Below are 18,123 nucleotides of genomic sequence, written 5' to 3' on the forward strand. Positions count from 1 at the left end.
AAAAGTAAAGAAAGAAATAATGTGCAGTCAGTCTCTCTAAGCTCCTTCTTAACCTGATGGGCAGTCCTGACCAATTCTAACAAAGAACAGAAATTCAAAGTGTCTTGAAGTTAGCAGGATTGTAAAAATCTTAAAATCCCAGCAAGACTGAAATCTTTGAATGTGTTCTCAAGTACATTTCAACTGGTCTTAGGCCCAGTTCAGATAAACTACCTCTGCAAAAATAACATTGAAAGGGCCTAACTGAGAAAGTCCCATGCCTTTATACAGAATTCAAATTCTCTATTAGCATTACACTGAGCAAAGAATGCACAGAGGCTTCTTAATCTAGAAAGAAGAGAAAAACATGACAGAAACCATAAGCTGGATAAGGCCAGGGGAATATTCCATATTGCTCAGATACAAAAAAAACAAACTCATGGCAAGATCAGGCTGTACCTTTATTTGTAAGGATTACTGGAATTGAATCCCATTCTCTGTTTCATTAGAAATTGCAAGTGGCTATTCAGAATCTGCAGATGAAGCGATTGCGAAAGGAACAGGCACTGCACTAGAATGGGTTACACTGCAGCGACTGGCACAGAAAGAGGAAAAAAAAAAAAAAACAACCAAAACCAAAAGGAGACAGACATAGCAGGTGCCAGCTGAAACATTTTGTTAAGCCCAGTGAAAACTGATTAAATAAGCCAAGTGAAAACAAGACAATCTGAAAGAAGGTAGGAAACACAAGCATTTGCAGAAGAAATAAAAATGTCAGTAGTCAAACGGGTTTTCTTGATGCTGTAGATGGCATTAAGTTGAAAGGCTTTTAGTCTTTCTTCCTAAGCTTTCCTGCATTTCAAAAGCACAGCTCAACAACTTTTTTTAGTAGCTTCTTCCAAAACCTCCTACTAGGTAACCTCCTCTTAAAAACCATTTCCTGATGCTACGGTAACAATTATCGTGTGAGAACTGCTGCTCAAAGACAGTATTACAGGAAATTTTTCATCGTATCAGATTATCTCCTTCATTAAGGAAATACTTCAACGAAATCATCTCCAGTATTTCGATACAATTGAGATGATTTCATCTGTTACAAACAGAAAATGTATGCCTACATATTGGCAGTTCTGGCTCCTATGACTAGTGAAGCTCTGGCACCTGAGAATAAAAAACTACACTACTGTCAAAATACTAGAGAAAAACTTTACTGAACTTCCTGCACAAACACTTTTTTTCAGTGTTTCACTACAGAATTCTCTCTGGCTGTACCATAGAAGTATCTCCAACTTCACAAAGATCTTGTTTCCTGTTTGACCCAGCTTATCTTTATAAGTATATATAAATCCAACCACTTTGTTTTATCTCCAAATTCTGAAAGCATCTCTGGTTCCCACATCATGATTCTAATTATACTAAGCACTGACAGCAGTTGGCACAAAGATCCTTCCTATTCTCTATGAAACCTCATTATTCGATAAGACTCATCTTAGCCTCAGCTAAACTTACGGAGAATGACATAAACGGCAGCGCACAGAATGAATTAGGTTCTCAAGATGATTCCATCTGTCTTACCTTCCTTCCTGCTGGGAAATCTCAAAAAAAAAAATTAGAATCATTGCTATTATGTTCATGCAGGAAGCCCAGCAGCAAAATAATGCCTACCATGCCCCCAGCCAGCCAGGTGGTTAGACTTGTAAAACTAACATTGATTTCTCCATATGGCTTTGCAAGGAGGGTGCCAAATACAACATTTGGAAAGGTAGATCAGTCTGATTTATGCTAAAAATAGTTCTACATTTTTCTATTACCTTTAATAAACCCTTCTTATCTCTCTATCTATTTTGACCCAGTGCAGTCACATTTTTGCAGTTTCCTTCAGATGACTGTCTCACAGAAAATAATTACTTCTCTCATAGGGCCACCTGAATTTTATCAATACAAATTCACCTGTGCTATCCTTTTCAGTCAGACTTATTCTAACCCTGTAGTACACAAGAAAAAAACCTACTTATCTCCTTTTTGGTGGGACACTCCTATTTGCTGCTGCTTTCACCAGGTCTTCCTTTGTTTTTGCAATTTCCTTTTCAATCACCTACCAAATCCAAAACACTGTGCTGCCACTGTCTTCATTATTTGATGATCAGAGTGAAAACTTCTATCTTTAAACATCTACATCCAATCTCTTTAAAATGCAGCTTAGAAATACTTGTAGGCTTAAAAACTTCAAGGCGTATGATCAGCTGACCTTGACTCTCAGCACACCTCATCTACTCTGGTTTTAAGCTACTAGAACAGATGTAAATGTTTCACCAACCTTCGCTCTTGCCACATGGAAATGCATGCCAGTACCTATTCACCTCCTCTTTTCTTTTTGGCTACCCTCCCTCCTCACCCCCCTCCAGCTATTTAGCTGCAAAATATATTTTGGGACCAGCTGCACCAGCAGTATTGTATGAGGTAACATCTGAAATTGCATCCTTTATATTGATGAAGGGAGCTGAAGGTTACTTACCAACCTGGCGTTTGCTGTTTGTGACTGCGCAGACACAGGACGCTGCAATAGACACAAAGATAATAAAAAACTTGTGTTTTCCAAGACACCATAATCCCTGCCCAAGATGCAGAGAAGTGGTGAGTACCCTAAAGCAAAAGGGTATAACTGAAGTCCAGAGATGTAACTACTAGCTCCTATCGTCTCAGTTCAGATCTCCCATATATTCTCCACAAATGTATCCTGTCCCCATTCCAAACACAGCACTAATCCTAACCTCAGATGTGCTCAACTGTGCAGAATGCATCTGGACATACATGTAATTTTCAAAAGCACACAAAAGAGCTCTGCAGAATGGATGAATTAACTCATCTCTGATGAGCAAAATTCATATTTTTGTAAGATAAGACTTACCCAGAGGAAAATATTTAATAGCTATGTATTAAGGAGAAACAGATGTTGTCAAGTAGAATTGTTCATAGAACAGAGGGTATAAAAAAAAAAAGTAAAAATCCTGAAATTCCAGAAGCCATTTCGTTTAAATATCTCAACAATATTCCAGTTCTTGTGGAGAAACATGATGCTGTTTAACATTCCAAAACAGTGTAGAAACAGCAGCAGAATGTCAAAAAGCACCCTGTATTACTTATCTGGCATCAGGCCTACAAGACAGACCAGTTTAATGGTAGGTTCAAGAGAAAATTACTACCTTAGGAGTTTAGATTTTTCTTGCCTTCAGTGATACTCAGGCTGCCTTCCTCCTCTCCAATGCCCCAGAGGAGCAAATGGTGTAAGAAAGAATTCTCAAGAGACCTATCTATCATTTCTAGCTGTACTACTGCCGATTTCTTCTCTACAGTTGGTCTATACAAAACATGTTCAAGGTCCCTTTATTACTTACAACTAGTTAAAAGAGCTTCAACCCAAATCAACAAGAAGTTACAAAGGAATCAGCTAAACTGTTCATTTCCCTAGAGGGAGAAATGCTCAGCATCAAACCAAAGAGATTGCACAAGGAACTTGCAGTACAGTCTGGTGAAACTCAAAAAACAGAGTAAGTATCTCATGATCAAGAATGCTCGTATCAGCATTTCTTTCCCAAGAAGCAACTTTTACAATAATTAAAGATGGCCTACATGAACAATCAAAACTTAACACATGAAGGAGTTAAGGAAAACAAAAAAAAAAAACTCAGAGTACCCTTTGCAACTGAGAATGGGAACAGAAGTATCACAGATACAACAATCTAAGACAAAATGCATCAAGCAAAGAGCAGATCAAAACATTCTTGAACCATGGAAAGACCCATAAACCTATTTAGCCATGGGACTTCCATTTAGGTACTTAAAAACATGCCATAAAACGTTATTACTGGATTACAATCCTGTTCCTGCAAGGGGGACACCTGTCCCAAAAGATAAGTTAATCCCATCTCATAACCACTGCTCTGTCATATGAATCTTTGCACATTTCAGCTGGCTGCACCTTATACACATTTGTTTTATTTAAAAAACCCGAAAAGGGGTAAGTTTAAAGTCTCCTTAAAATTCAAAGCTCCCCAACAATTCCATTTTCTGAAACTGTCCTGTGTAATTTTTTTTCAGATAAGAGACATCAAGTAATCAGAATTTGATTGATTACAATCGCAGAATCTGATCACAGAAGTTACTACTTCTGAAATGGTTCCTAATTTATCTGACACATCTTATGGTCAGAGGGATCTGTCTGAAACCCTATCTATTAAATTGGCCTTAGAAGCTTTGGACTCAATCACACATCCTACAGATACTCAAATCTCACCTTACCAGCTATCCGCTTCTCTCCCAGTAACTCAAGAGTTTTACAAGAAGCAAAATTGCTATTTCTGTGAGTGTTCCCTATACCAAAATGGAAAGTGTATTGGTACTCTGCCAATGAACAAAAATGACTTTTCATTTCCAAACTGAACTTGAGCTACACAGCCATGCTGCATGTCCCTCACAGGAGCATACGCATCAGCTGCGGAGAGTGCCAGGATGTACCATTTGCCTGAGGAGAAGTGTGTCTGAGTGTCCAAATGACACAGGGGACCTCCCCGGCTTTTATGAGTGCTCCACTTCCACAGATATTCATGAAATCCATCTCATAACCAAAAAGAGATAGAGTGCTATCTCAGCGCAAAAGGTAATGGACAGTCACAGCAAACCACCAGTCCTCAGTCCAAGGATCCAGGGGAAAGGAAGTGAGAGATTCCAGGAGCAAGTGAATGCATTTGCAATGCAAAAAGCTCTTTCTGCCCAGAAAGTGGTCTTGAAGACATTCATAAAACTTTTGGGTTCTGGAAGCTTGTGGTCCGCACCAAAACAAAAGTGGCTGTACAGCCTATGGATCAGGTGCATCCCCCGAGTCTCTTCTGTAGTTACGCTAGAAATCCAGATCATCTCACTCATTCAATGGCTCTCTCACCAGTGAGCCAAAATCAGTTAAGAATGACTTTCATGCTACCCTCGTCAGCTCTGGCTTGTTGACATCACTTACCTGCAGCTTCTGGTACGGATTTCTCCTGACAGATTCAGATGAATGATAAATGGCCCGACTTGACCGCTGGCCTGGATCCTGGCACACGAAGCCTATGGGCATCAGGAGCCACATGAGAACTTTAGGACAGGCAAACCCTGAAATACAAACCTAGCATTCCTGTTAATGATCTCAGTCCATATATGACCATCCTGTCCCTGCACAAGAACCAAAAAGGATGCTTTCCTTTTTTATACCTTGCTTTGCTTAATGCCAAACTGTACATTGCCTTAGGGTTGTGGGTTTTTTTTTAATAAAACTGGAATTTGCTTCAAAACCAAGTACTTAAATAAGATGGGTTACTGAATAGCAGCACAGTGACATTCTTGAACAGCTGAGCAAGCTACGTGAATTCTGCTTTTTTTAGTATTAGGGGTAAGTTGCATCAGGTAACGTAACTAAGATGTACTAGGGACACCTAAAAGGTGCTGTGCACTAGACATCACACAGCTTTCAGGATCATGACTCCATTTCTAACAGAGCCTAATCAGAACCAACATATTCAACCTTAAAAATACATGAATACTGATTCTGAGGGCTAAACAGAAGTCACCTGCTAAAAAGTAGTGTCTTTAAATACCAAACTAGGGACTCTTAATACCACCTAAGCATCACAGCCAGATTATCCTGAAGCAGAGATGCCCACGTATAACTTCCCAGTGCTAAATACAGCTGCTCTCCTTAACTAGAGTTCTCCTCTATTACGTTCTTCTAATAACATGCAGCTCATAAACCTACTTTTTATTGCTTTTGAAAAGCAAGGAAAGATTGAAGGAGCTTTTTATTACACTCACCTACAAGAGTGAACATATCGGAGAGCATGCTAGCTTTGATCTTCAGGTCCAAAGGAGCATCACTATCCCCACATGCAACAGAGGACAAAAGGAATTATTTGTCTGGCATTAAATGAAAGGAAAGCATCAATATTTGAGATATCCTCCAATATAGTTGCTTTGTCCTTAACACAGACATAACCAACATGGGAGGAAAACTAGATGATTTTCATACACAGAGGTAAAGACAAAACAGCAACAGATTATCTGTTTATCTTTTTCACAGCTTTAGTCTTCTAATGCAGCAACATACAGCCTTGTTTTAGCTCTGCTTGGCTACAAACATTTTCTTTGAATGTATCTATGCTACATTTCATGGAGTAGACAGAGGTCTTTGTCATAGTATTCTTCAAACTCACAGTTACCTATGCCTCTTCCACATAACATCATAAAATTGGATAGGTTAGTTCTAGTGGATAGGAACAAATTATATGGCAAGGTGACAGACAGGAAGAGGTCAGACAGTGGGGACAGATGGGAAGCATCCAGCAGAGAAAAAAACCCTAAAAAACCCATCCACACATACACAAAAATCAATTAATACAGTTCAGATCAGACAGGCAAAGTTTGATTCCTTACAACCAGAAAAGTCAGACATATCTACAGCACAGTGATAGATGCCAACAGCTTGGACAAAGAAAACTGCAATCATAACTGCATCCTTTGCTCTGCTTTAAGTAGTAAAGGATGGAAATAGTTCAGTGTGTATGTATATAAGCACAAACCACCAAACCAGGAAATTGAATGTTGTGGAAACATTCTAGCTGCACCTGAAAACAAAATAGGTACTGTGGAAGCTAGAGAGTTAGGAACAGTGTGTGAAAATATTTCAATGCAGGATAAAGATGAAGGGAGAGGGTGGGGGGTGTAAAAAAAAAAAAAAAAAAAAAAAAAAAAAAAAGAGAGGAAGGTCAGATATGGCTATTCCAGGAACACATAACTTAAAGCTTATTTACACTGTCATGACTGAAATATTACTCACAGTATTACAAAAGTGTATTGTGCATCTGTGTCCTGTAAAGCTAAACAGTAGTCCAGAAAACACTCTTTAGATTTTAGCAAAAAAGAGTACTAGACCAAAAATTTGAGCTCAAGCATACATCTACGTACTCAAGTTAAGCATAATGCCTGAACTCTGCTTGGACTCCAAAAATCTTCATTTCTGCTCAGCCAATCAGATTGAAACCCCACACAATAGTCTGGAGAGTTTCAAAATTTGCCTAAGATGGGAGATTATGAAGTGTTAACAATGATGACGGACTGTGGAGGAAAAAGAATTAAAAAGAAAATGGAATCCCAACTGGGTTCTTTCAAAACCTATTGCTGCAATAAGTTTGTTTACGCAAAGGGAAAAGCAAAGGACTGTCCTCTCTGTCAATAAGCAGTGGAACAAATACTCCGCAGGCATCATGAAATTATGCCCTCCTAGGACCACAAGTTTTAAGGACAACCATCTCTAGCAACACTCCCAGCCTCATATTAAACTGGGAATCACTTACCAAGCCAATGACGGGGATAGGTTCACTTCCAACAGCCAGGGCTTGAGAGTGTCGTCAATAAGGACATCAAAACCATACAGCTCTAAAAATACAGCAGACACTGCAAGTTTACCTTACTGCACCTTTAAACATTCAGGTAAGGTCCAACACTAGTCTCTGTCAAGTCATTTCTAGCTATATAATTTATATTAAATCCAGCAAACTCTCTAGGGCTGAACAAATAACATTCACAAGTGGGAAATTTCACTTCCTCAGAATCAAGGTTAAATATATTCTGTTTGTGGGGGGAAAATGGAAGCAGAAAATTAGTCTTAGGAAAGTATTATATAGAAAAATAAACTCTTTTGCTGACCCAACTGCAGTTAACGTAGAACTCTACTACTTATTTTCACAAAGAATTGACAGAAGCATAGCAGGTCCAATCTACTTCTTCCACTAGATGCTGGAAACCAAAGAACTTCATTCTCCTTTTCACTTTTTAATCTCTATATACATTGTTCCAGTCAGGTATAGAAAAATCAGCTTCTTTTCCATTATTCTTGTATGTTTTTCTGCAATAACCCCATGGGAGTACAAAAGTCTTACCCTCAGCAGCTCCATCTACATAGACAATGTCCCTTTTTTTCCTTTTTATCTTACTGACAGCTTGCCACTTTGCAGCAAACCACTACAGAAATATTTTTTTCCTTAGTTTCTAAAACATTCATAACATATTACATCTGCTAGATGTGTTCTGCTCTACACAGGTCAGACTGAAGCCAGCTTCCCATTCCAAGACTGATTTTACTATTTCAGTCTATACAACACGTTCTCTCTAGCTTGGAAGGAGTTGCAAGAAGGATGCTACACAAAGATGACTATAAATCACAAGTTGGCATTAATGCAATTCTCTCTTCCAGCATTAAGAAATACAGTTAATGATCATCAGGGCAACTTATGCACATTTTTTTAAAACACCGCAGAACAGGGTATTGGCAGGGAAGAAGGATTTCCATGGAATTAACCAGTTCCCTAGTGCCTGGAGTGAAAACAGGAGAATTTCTTTGCCATGCTGCTTTCCTTGAATTCTGGCCTTGGCCTTTTGTCACCTGCCTGACGTTGATGCTGGCTCCAGGGAGCTGGAGCGCTTGACAAGATCTTCCTATGCAGGCAGCTGTGCAAAAAGCTCATGTAGCTTATAATGGGAAGTAAATGAGCTGGGGGGAAGGGGCTTGGAAGGGGAGGAAATGGCAGCAGAGTGAGTATTGCCTGCTCACTTTTCTAGACTGTGTAGCCAGACACCAAGTGGTAAGTAAACCAGCACAGAGTTAGAGTTGGTTCACTCCAAAGAAATGAGGCTGAGTCTACATTTGGCTCTCTTGCTCCCCAGACTAGAAAGGCTGCGGTAGAGGGAAAAGGAAGAGGTGGGGATTACAAGTGTAAACATTAGCAAATCATTTTGACCAGGAGAAACCTCTGATGATTTTAATACGTTATTTCAAAATACAATCTCAGGTTTGGTGAAGACTTGTGACTCTTAAAGGCACAGCAAACTCCACTGGGCAGGCAGCTGATGCCTGAGGCAGAGACGCAACCAGTAGACCTGTAGCAGCTGCTGGTTTGCAACCTCCCAGCCCCAGTCAGGAAGCAGAGCATTTTGTTTTGACTAGCTGCTACTTCTGTTGCTGCTGGCCATTCCCTCCCTCTGTCCCTTAAAGGACCTTTCCTAGTATTTTGGCTCCTCTGGCTTTGTCCTCCTCTCCCACACTTCTCTCCCTTCCAAACCACTTGCTCTTTAAACCTCCCTCTTTCCCACCCAGTTACTCACTTAGTTCATCCACTTTTACAAGTATACATGGGAAACCTGTTGACCAGGATGCTAGTGCTTTACACTCCCTTCCCTTGTAGTCTGCCTTGTTTTCTTAGGAGAGTAAACTCTTCAGGGTATCCCTGCTGAATCAATTCCATTGTTAGACATCTAATGCCATCTGCAGTGCCTTAGGGTCTCCTAGGAAAACTCCACTGCTGCTGCATAATGCCCCAAGTCTCCTGTATTCTAGGTCATACCTACAACCCCTAGACAGATGTCACTCCCACCTCAGGGCATCAGGAGCTATGCAATAACCACGTTCTGGCAACAGAATCAAGCCTCACAGCTTGCCACACAGTGCTCAGCACAAAGGGATCGTCAAGTCCATCTGGGATACCAGGGCACAAGCATAGGAGAAATTGCCTGTGGTTTCAACTACCCTAGAAATACCTCCTTGGCCCTCTTCCACATTTGGAAAATGCACTACCTAGATTAAACACTGAAGAGTATCCTTTCTACTGTGAAACTCCGCTATCATTTGTAAAAATAAATACATAGGCAGCACAAAGACAGAGTCACATGAGCATAGCAAGATCAGAACTATATCCTCTGCAATTACCAGCTTAAGCATGACTGCCATTTCCCTCTGTAGAGAGGGTAAAGAATACAGAATGACTGAAACACATGCCTTGAGCTGTAGCAATGCTAAGTTTATGACAACTCACCTTGCACTACTAATATTAAGGCACAAACAGAAGAAACTAAGATACCAAGTTTCTGCAGTGCCTTCCCTTGCTCCCCTCCCCTTGCTACTACAATCCAGAAAGACATATTTCACCCTTGCAGTTTGTTAAACAGACTGGAATTGTATCAGGAGGTACCAGCTGCTGCCAACACACAGCAGGAACAGCCTGCCTCTCCACTCCGACTCCCATACAGAAGTCACTGCTGACCAAGCTTCCCATCCTCCCCAAGAGAAGGGCTAGCTTCAGACCAAAGTCTAACTGCAAACAGATCAGACACAGATTCTTTTGCCAATGAAATTATTTAAGACTAAGAGGAAGGCTAGAGACACAGTCTCAAGCTTTTTGGAATACATGCAGTTTTCTAGAACCAAGTTTGGCTTATATTCCTGTCAAAGACTGCACTGGCACTCCCTTTTAGAAATTATCCCCAAAGAATTTGGTATTCTCTAAGTCTGGAAACTAAGTCACAAGTGATAGCCTGGTAGCACAAACAATGTTTTCATGATTTTGCATAGAATGAATAAGCTCAATTCCTAGAGGATTGCTGTAATTCTGGTCTTTGTTTTCAGCTTGTTCACTGGGGAAAAAGAAGCAGCTTTACTGCAGAGTACATGGTCTGCAATTGAATGGAGGCAACCTGAGGTTAAGGGACACATACACACCGAAAAAAGCTGCATAGTATGCAACTTTTGCAGTAACAACCGATTGTCTCATTTTAAGCAGGAGCATATTTACAGACATTCCTAATGCAAGGAACTACACATGTGCCACTAAAATTGATCTTGCCCTCGTACTTCTTCTGTGCTTTATCTAAAGGTATCCTACAGACTGTGTTTAGAGACGAGGTGTACCAAGGAGCTTCAGTTAGAAAAGTTAACTGTGCTGCAATTTCATCCAAAGCAGCAACCAGCCAGTGCAAGAGAGGAAAAACTAAGAGTATAGCGATGGATGTATTGCTTTCTTGAACACACTGCCAAACTTGAGGCTTCAGAGACTAAACAGTATCTTGTGAATTAACTCCATCACTTTATCTAGTGATGGTACAGCACCTGCTTCAACTCTGGTAGACCACATCTTGACAGCTATGAGGACATGAACAGGTCTACATCTTGGGGGGGTTATCAGAGTCAGGTCCCAAATCATTCCTGTTACCCTACGAAAGCCAGCATAACTGTTTAGGCTTTCATAAGCAAAAGACCACACTGTCATATCAAGTAATAGAGTTGAAGCCTCTACTCTGGAGACTAAAGGCTTTGGGGAAAGTACTGGTGCTGTAGTCTCGTGCAAAAATTTGTATTGCACTCCAAATAATACAGCTTAACTCCTTTTTAGATAAAGCCTTTCCCTGTTACAATAAAGTTCTCTCTCAGTGGTATTACAGAAAAGGACCAAACAACAGAGGACAGATTTATTCCACACATTGGGTATTCTTGCCTACTTCATAAGATGCAGCCTGCATCTGCCAGAGTCTGTCATGCTAGCTTGGCCAAATGTGTAATAGCATCACTTAGAGGCACTTTCTTCACAATAGGTAACCAGAGAAAGTCTATCGCTTCTAGGATTACTTCTCAACCTTTTTTCCTTCTACTGAAGCCTGATGGACACCTAGGCACATTCCCAATAAAAGTCTTCAGAAGCGGATTAATTTCAGAGTGCCTACATAGAATATCTTGAGTTGAAAGGGACCCAAAAGGATGACCAAGTCCAAATCCCTGCTCCTCACAGGACAACCTAAAACTAAGTTATATGACTAAGAGTATTGTCCAGACACTCCTTGAACTCTGACAGGGTCGGTGCTGTGACCAGTTCCTTGAGGAACCTGTTCCAGTGACCGACTACCCTCTCAGTGAAGCATCTTTTCCTAATGTCCAATCTGAAATTCCCCTGACACAGCTCCATTCCATTTCCTCATATCCTATCAGTAGTCACTAGAAAGAGGGGATCAGCTCCCTCCACTGCTCCCTTGAGGAAGTTGTGGACTGCAATGAGGTTACCCCTCAGCCTTCTGTTCTCCAAGCTGAACAAGCCAAGTGACCTCAGCTGCTCCTCATAATTCTTGCTCTCAAGACCCTTCATCATCTTAATCGTCCTCCTTCTCTCCATAAACCACTGTTTTTAGTGAAGAGAAGATTGCAGTCAGGCTCATCACCTATACCAGACTCTGAATCAGCCTTCTGCTCTGAAGTCAGAAATGCTAGTAAGGCCATATTCAAGGCTAACATCAGAGAGCAGGAATCTTGGTGCAAGTTGGGCTACTTTTATAATCCTAATCTTAGAGGGTAAATACATCATCAACCATGAAGGGGAAAGCTCTTCAACCCAGCGTGTGAAATCATAGTGAGCAAAGAGGTTAACATCCCAATAACCACCTTTGGCCATCACTTAGCTTCCCTTATGCCACTGAGGAACAGAAGAGTAGATAAGGCTGCTGCTACTTCTTCAACAAACTTGGTAGCCAAATTAAGAAAATGGACTAGCAGGTAGATCAAAATAAAAGCCAGCTGACTCCATAGATACACCAATACATAAGGTGAAGGAGAAAAAACATGTCTCCTGCCTTCATTAGCCCAACTTCTGATTTCAAGGTCCTAAACTCCAACAACTTCAGTCCCAAGCAAACTAGCAGACAAGAATAACCTGCTGTTCCTGACTTCCATGTTCTCATCTATCTGCTAAAGACCTTAACATGACTACAAGAACCAATGACAGTAGAAGATGGAATGAGAAGCCATGATTGATTCAGACCTCGATAACACAAGTCCACTGATGATAAATTGACGATGCTGGTCATTTCATTATGGCTGGTTTGAGGAAAGTTAATGCTTCCCAGATCTGCTCAAGCACCCTGAGAAAGTAAACTGATGCTACCAAGCGGAGAACAGCTTCCTAAAGAAACCAGAAAGCTCCTGCAGCAACAGGGATCCTGACTCTTTTGCTGAGCTCTGGGTGCTAAATCATCAGCAATCAAATACCATTCAGAACTATCAAGTGATAAGCAAGGAAAACAGTGTATGATAGACCCCTACTCCTACAGGCTCTATCACTAGAAGACCTATGTCTTGAACTAGTTTTACCCTTCAGGCTCAACTGACAGTTGTGTTAAATTCTGAAGATCTAGTTATATTACAAAATCTACCTGGGCACACTGGATCATCAAAAGACCTGTCCTGAAAGGCACAGGGTTCCTGAATCTGGTGCCAGAGGACTCCAAGGACAACCTTTTTCAGATTCAAAATAGCATCTTTACATACCGGCTTTAAAGCAAAGCTTGACAGTAAGGGTATAAAAATAGAATGGATTAAGCTTTGCAAAAAAAAGATAAGCGGAGGGAATACCTGCTCTGCTTTTCCTTGACAGGTCACCTATGAAACCAGAAAAAGATATAGGGTCTGTGTATAGTACATGTATGGCTGACCTAAGTCTCCAAGTAGGGACTCACCTATACTCATGTCAAGCAACTCTGCATAGAAATTCCTTAATAATCTCAAATTTTTAGTGTCCTGCAAAATTCATTATGGAGCAGGCCAGCACTGTTCAATACTACAAAAGGCTACCATTCCCCCAAACAGGTCAGTTGCTGCTACTAAGAAAATTAAAAGCTTATGAAGAACAGCACCACAGATGGTTGAGAACTGGTGATTACATACAAATGAAGACTTTTTTTAAGGATTTAGCTCCAGGTCAGCACCACTCAAATAGTACAATAGTTTGTTTGCTCTATACCATCTTAATGTAGATGCGAGTAGAAACATAAACCTGACCAATTCAGCTTTAGGACACAGGAGCAGCTAAGTAAGAAACTCATTGCTTTGGTGGGATCAACACGTCTACTATATCCTATCCTAACCTACCTTCTTGATTGCAGAAGAGCTCAACAGTATCATGGCTGGGTGGACCAGAGCTGGGAATGAAGCAGGGGGACATAAATCTATTGCTTCTTCAGGCTCATGTTTCAGTGAGTACAGAAAATGGTGCTACACTGGATGCTGGCAAAAATATGTGCTGCACCCATTTCATCCCCTACTAAACAACGCTAGTTTTTCAGACTGTCTGACAGCAGGCCTCATTGCCTTTTTTAACCTACCCAGAAGTGCTTACTTCAGGAGCGAGAACTCCTCCATCCTTAATCAGCTCAGGTATATGTATTCCCATCATCTCTCCTGCTCCCACACTAAGATGTCACGTCCCTCCAAGTCAATGCAAAATCCAGCTTCTCTTAAATAAGGCTCCAGAGGCAACCAACTCCTGAGCTGGTGACCAGCTTCAGGACAACACAGTGGTTCAGAGTCCTGCAGCATGCCCTTCTCTGGAGCTCCTGGTTAAGGCAATTTTTACTTGCAGCTTAATTTTACATGAGGAATTATTAGCTAACCATAAAGAACAAAATAGAGGCTTGAGATCACATTGATAATAACAATGCATGAACAAGGCTGCAACAAATCGCATAGTACTTACACTACTTTCTGCAATGCACTTCAGAGGAACAAGACTTCTGAGCATCCCAAATCCTCTGAGAGCTGATTATTACTAGAATGCAGCAGCTCACATGACATGGTCAAAAGGAGAATCACTACAATCTTTCCACAAGTTGTCAGCAGCACTCCACTTTGACATTAGAAAAAGAATCATCCTGACCTACAGCTCATTTTCTAGTCAAGCATGGGTAGATGGAACCATACAGACTGTTTCACTAGTCTTATTTTAAAACATGAAGCAGCCATAAATGGAGTATCTTCCCTTAAATCTAGAAAACAAGTATACAACAAAAATACATTTACTTGGGAAAGGAATGAAGGACCACAACGGCGCTAAACTGTTAGAGGAATAAAGCGGGCAACCTAATCTAGACAAATAAGTACTTGTGATTTAATTTTTATCTAGGTGGCCATTATGCTGAAGTTCTACTTCCTAGAACAGCATTACAAAGACCAGAGTAGAATACACACTAAGTTAGTTACATTTTTCTAGAAGCTTTCCAAGCAAGGCCTCTGTATCTGAGTCTCAGATACAGGTTTGTGAAATCTGAGATAGTGATCATTTGAAAAGTTTCTCAGGACACACATGCAGTTTCATTGTTCACAGCCCAGAATTAAAAAAAAAACCAGAACACCACACACCACCACCAAAAAACAAAAAGTACAATGGGTCTTGGGAACCTATGCATGCTGCCTTGAAATCTTCATTCCCATTTTTCTCCATCATGTTAACAACTATGAATTCAGCCATTCTGAACATTTCCAGCTAGAAAAAAAAAAAAAAAAACTGTCTTTTTTTACAACAGAGTTAGAAGTAGCACAACCAGAAAGTGTCAGAACAAGACACACAGATTAAAAATGAGCCGTACAGCACAACACGGGCAGTTCAAATCCTTGGGACAAGGACCATCACTTAATTGTGGGGGAAGGTGGCAGAAAGTATTGAACTCTGGAAATGCCTCAGGCTCCCTAGGGAAGCAGTATGGCTCCTACTTAAGCTCTTTTTCCTGGGAAGCTCTTAATTTATGTTTACACTGAAATAAATGGAACAAAACAGTTTATTTGTGGGGGAGCGAGAGGGTGGTTAGTGCAGCCCTGGGGAGGCAGCAGGAAGTGGAATAACCTCAGAGCCAGGCCCAGCAGAAAGTACATGAGGAACATTAGTTTCCACATACACAGCTCAGAGGCATCTAGAGGCACAACTGAAGGAGGAAAAGGGAGAAGCCAAAAAAAAAGCAGTTAAAAGTTTTTGGTGTGCCTTTTTTTTTTTTTTCCAATCCAGTTGTTGATATTTCTAGAGTATCTAATAAACTGCTACTTCACTAAAACTATTATCTAACTCATAAATCCCCATGTATGCCAAGGTTCTCCACTTGAACAAAGGCATCAGAGTCAGTCAGGAGAAGCTAAGGCCAGAGAGGCAGCTAGTTTGGCAGGTCACTAAACAAGACATCAGCCATGGCTCCTACTTGATTCTTGATTTTCTCATCACCCCAAATATCCAAAGATGACAGCCTTTACGGTAGTGTTGAGTATTGATAATTCTGCAGCTTTCAAGTGCAATACAAGGGCCATACAAATGGACCTACCTTCACAGCTAGTTTAAATATTAAGTCCCAATACCTAAACACAGGATAGCTTAAGCCAAGTTTGATCTTTAGTTTAAGCGCTGAATGAGACTAATTCTAGACTCATCTCCCCTGCCCTGAGACTCCATCTTCGTGTATATATCCACATGAGCAAAAGGCAGCTAAAGAGCAGGAGGAGGCCTCTTTAGGAAAGATTGGGAAGCAGCCACTGGAAAGCAGGAGAAGGCACACTGTGGTACCAGCCACTGCTTTCTGGACCTCATCCCAGCAACTGCTGCCAGCCAGTTCTCAAATCCTTTTGCCAGCACATAGCTCTGCATCAAGCTTCTGCCAGAAGCAGGCTTTGACGCCACCATGCGGTACTCTCGCACAAGCACAAGCCCAGAAGCATGTACCACCACCGGTCCTTCCAAGCGCGGCATTTGCACTTTCGTCCCCAGTCCTCAGGCGCATGTAGAGCAATAACTCAGAACTACACTGGGCTAGATGGATCAACAGATAACATTAAGTGCTCTAAAGGGATGCTTAATAATCCACATCCATCCTTTGCAAGGGCACTAGTGGGTCAGTAACTTGAACTTCCCAGCACTTCCCCAGTTCCCTTTCAAGTCCCTTTTCATCATCCCATTTTCTAGCATGAGATGCTGATGAATGACGCTGGCAGAGGGACAACCGAGATTCAATGTCCCCTGCCCTCACAGAGATCTATACTGAGAAAAGAACCAGCATCCAGCCTCCTTGCAATAGGCAGCACGTGCTCCTCTGTAGCATCAGATGCCTCATCCCTGGAAGTGTTCAAGGGCAGGCTAGATGTGGCTTTGAGCAACCTCGTCTAGTGGAAGGTGTCCCTGCCCATGGCAGGGAGGGTGGAACTATATGATCATTAAGGTCCCTTCCAACCCAAACCACTCCAAGATTCTATGAAAGCTGAAAGTTTCAAACAGTACTTGAGTCAATCAACAAAGATGCCCTCAGTGTCTTACCAAAGCAGCTGCCACGATGTGAAAGAAAGGTTTTACAAGCTGTGGCAATGGCCAGCTCAGCAGAAACTACAGTCTTGATAATCAGGTCCTCCACGCTGGCCATCAGTGCTGCAAGGGGGGAGGAAGAAGGAGAAAAAAAAAAAAAAAAAGTAGATTGTGAAGTAGCACACAATATCGAGAAAAGCATGAGAGTATGCATATGGACAGATACCTTTGTGAATCAAAGCACATGAGAGCCTATGGATGATAAAGCAGTGATATTTAGAAATCCATGCAAGCATAAGCATATAGATACATGCATAAGTATCCTTGTACAAAAATACTCACAAATGGGAATGACAGAAGTGAGTATATGTACAGTGCAAGTAAGCAGAAACATGTGGCAAGCACATCAGCACAAGTCAGCTGGAGCCCGATCATTGCCCACTCAGAGTATTAGGAAGGATTAAAGAAGAGTGGGTTAGTGAGATAAGCCCTTAAACTACAGAGAATAAGCCACAGCCACAGAGATACAGAAATTTTTCTTGTGGACTTTAAGAGATAACTGTTCTGTGATGTTGCACCTTCCTCTAAAGCAGCTGTTCCCATACCATGATTCACAAATCATTTCAAAATGATATGACTGGTGACAACTTCCAGTCCTGCTGACCTACAGATAATCTGCAGTTTCAGTAACAAAGCTCTCTCCAACTCCTGTATGAGACTGTAAACAGAGCTCAGGACCACAAATCCGAGCTGACAGAGCAAAAGGCAAGAAAGATCCACATTAGATGTAGACCTGGATTCTACACTGGGCTTGGAACAAGTCATGCAACAGAAAGAACACCACACTTAGTTTCTGTTTTCAAGTATAATTAATAAAGTGAGAGGAGGAGGGAATGAACAAACACTAGAATCCTAGTCTGAAAAGTTAGCAGGGATGATAGGACAGCCTTCCTCACCCCTCAAAGGGAGCACAAGCAAACACCCAAGACCTCCAGCAAACCCACACAAACATTTGGTAATCCCTGTCCCAAAGAACATCTAGTATCAACCACTTGACTAAAGAGTCCGATTTAGGCCTACAATTACTATTTCTTATGTTCAGATAATGACATGCAGGAACCTGAATAATTACAGAGGAGCATGCAAGCAAATTCAGATGTGAATTTCTGTGCCAGAAGAAAACTAAGTGGAAGCA

At 41.2% G+C, this 18,123-nt stretch overlaps 1 protein-coding gene across 9 annotated transcripts in view; it reads right to left on the reverse strand.

The window, feature by feature from the left end:
• Positions 1–18,123, reverse strand: part of TTLL5 (tubulin tyrosine ligase like 5) — a 133,482-nt gene that overhangs the window by 88,490 nt on the left and 26,869 nt on the right. For 8 of the 9 annotated variants that reach the window (XM_080395804.1, XM_080395803.1, XM_080395805.1 and 5 more), the window contains 5 exons: positions 16,944–17,051; positions 7,362–7,443; positions 5,824–5,885; positions 4,991–5,082; positions 2,495–2,536 (listed from right to left, as the gene is read on the reverse strand). In XM_080395804.1, coding sequence (XP_080251930.1) covers positions 2,495–2,536; positions 4,991–5,082; positions 5,824–5,885; positions 7,362–7,443; positions 16,944–17,051 — 386 coding nt within the window. The remainder of the gene's footprint in view (positions 1–2,494; positions 2,537–4,990; positions 5,083–5,823; positions 5,886–7,361; positions 7,444–16,943; positions 17,052–18,123) is intronic. The other variant, XM_080395806.1, reaches the window with a different exon arrangement.

This window comes from Falco punctatus, assembly GCF_963210335.1.
Source record: "Falco punctatus genome assembly, chromosome: 7".
NCBI classification, from domain to species: Eukaryota; Metazoa; Chordata; class Aves; order Falconiformes; family Falconidae; genus Falco; species Falco punctatus.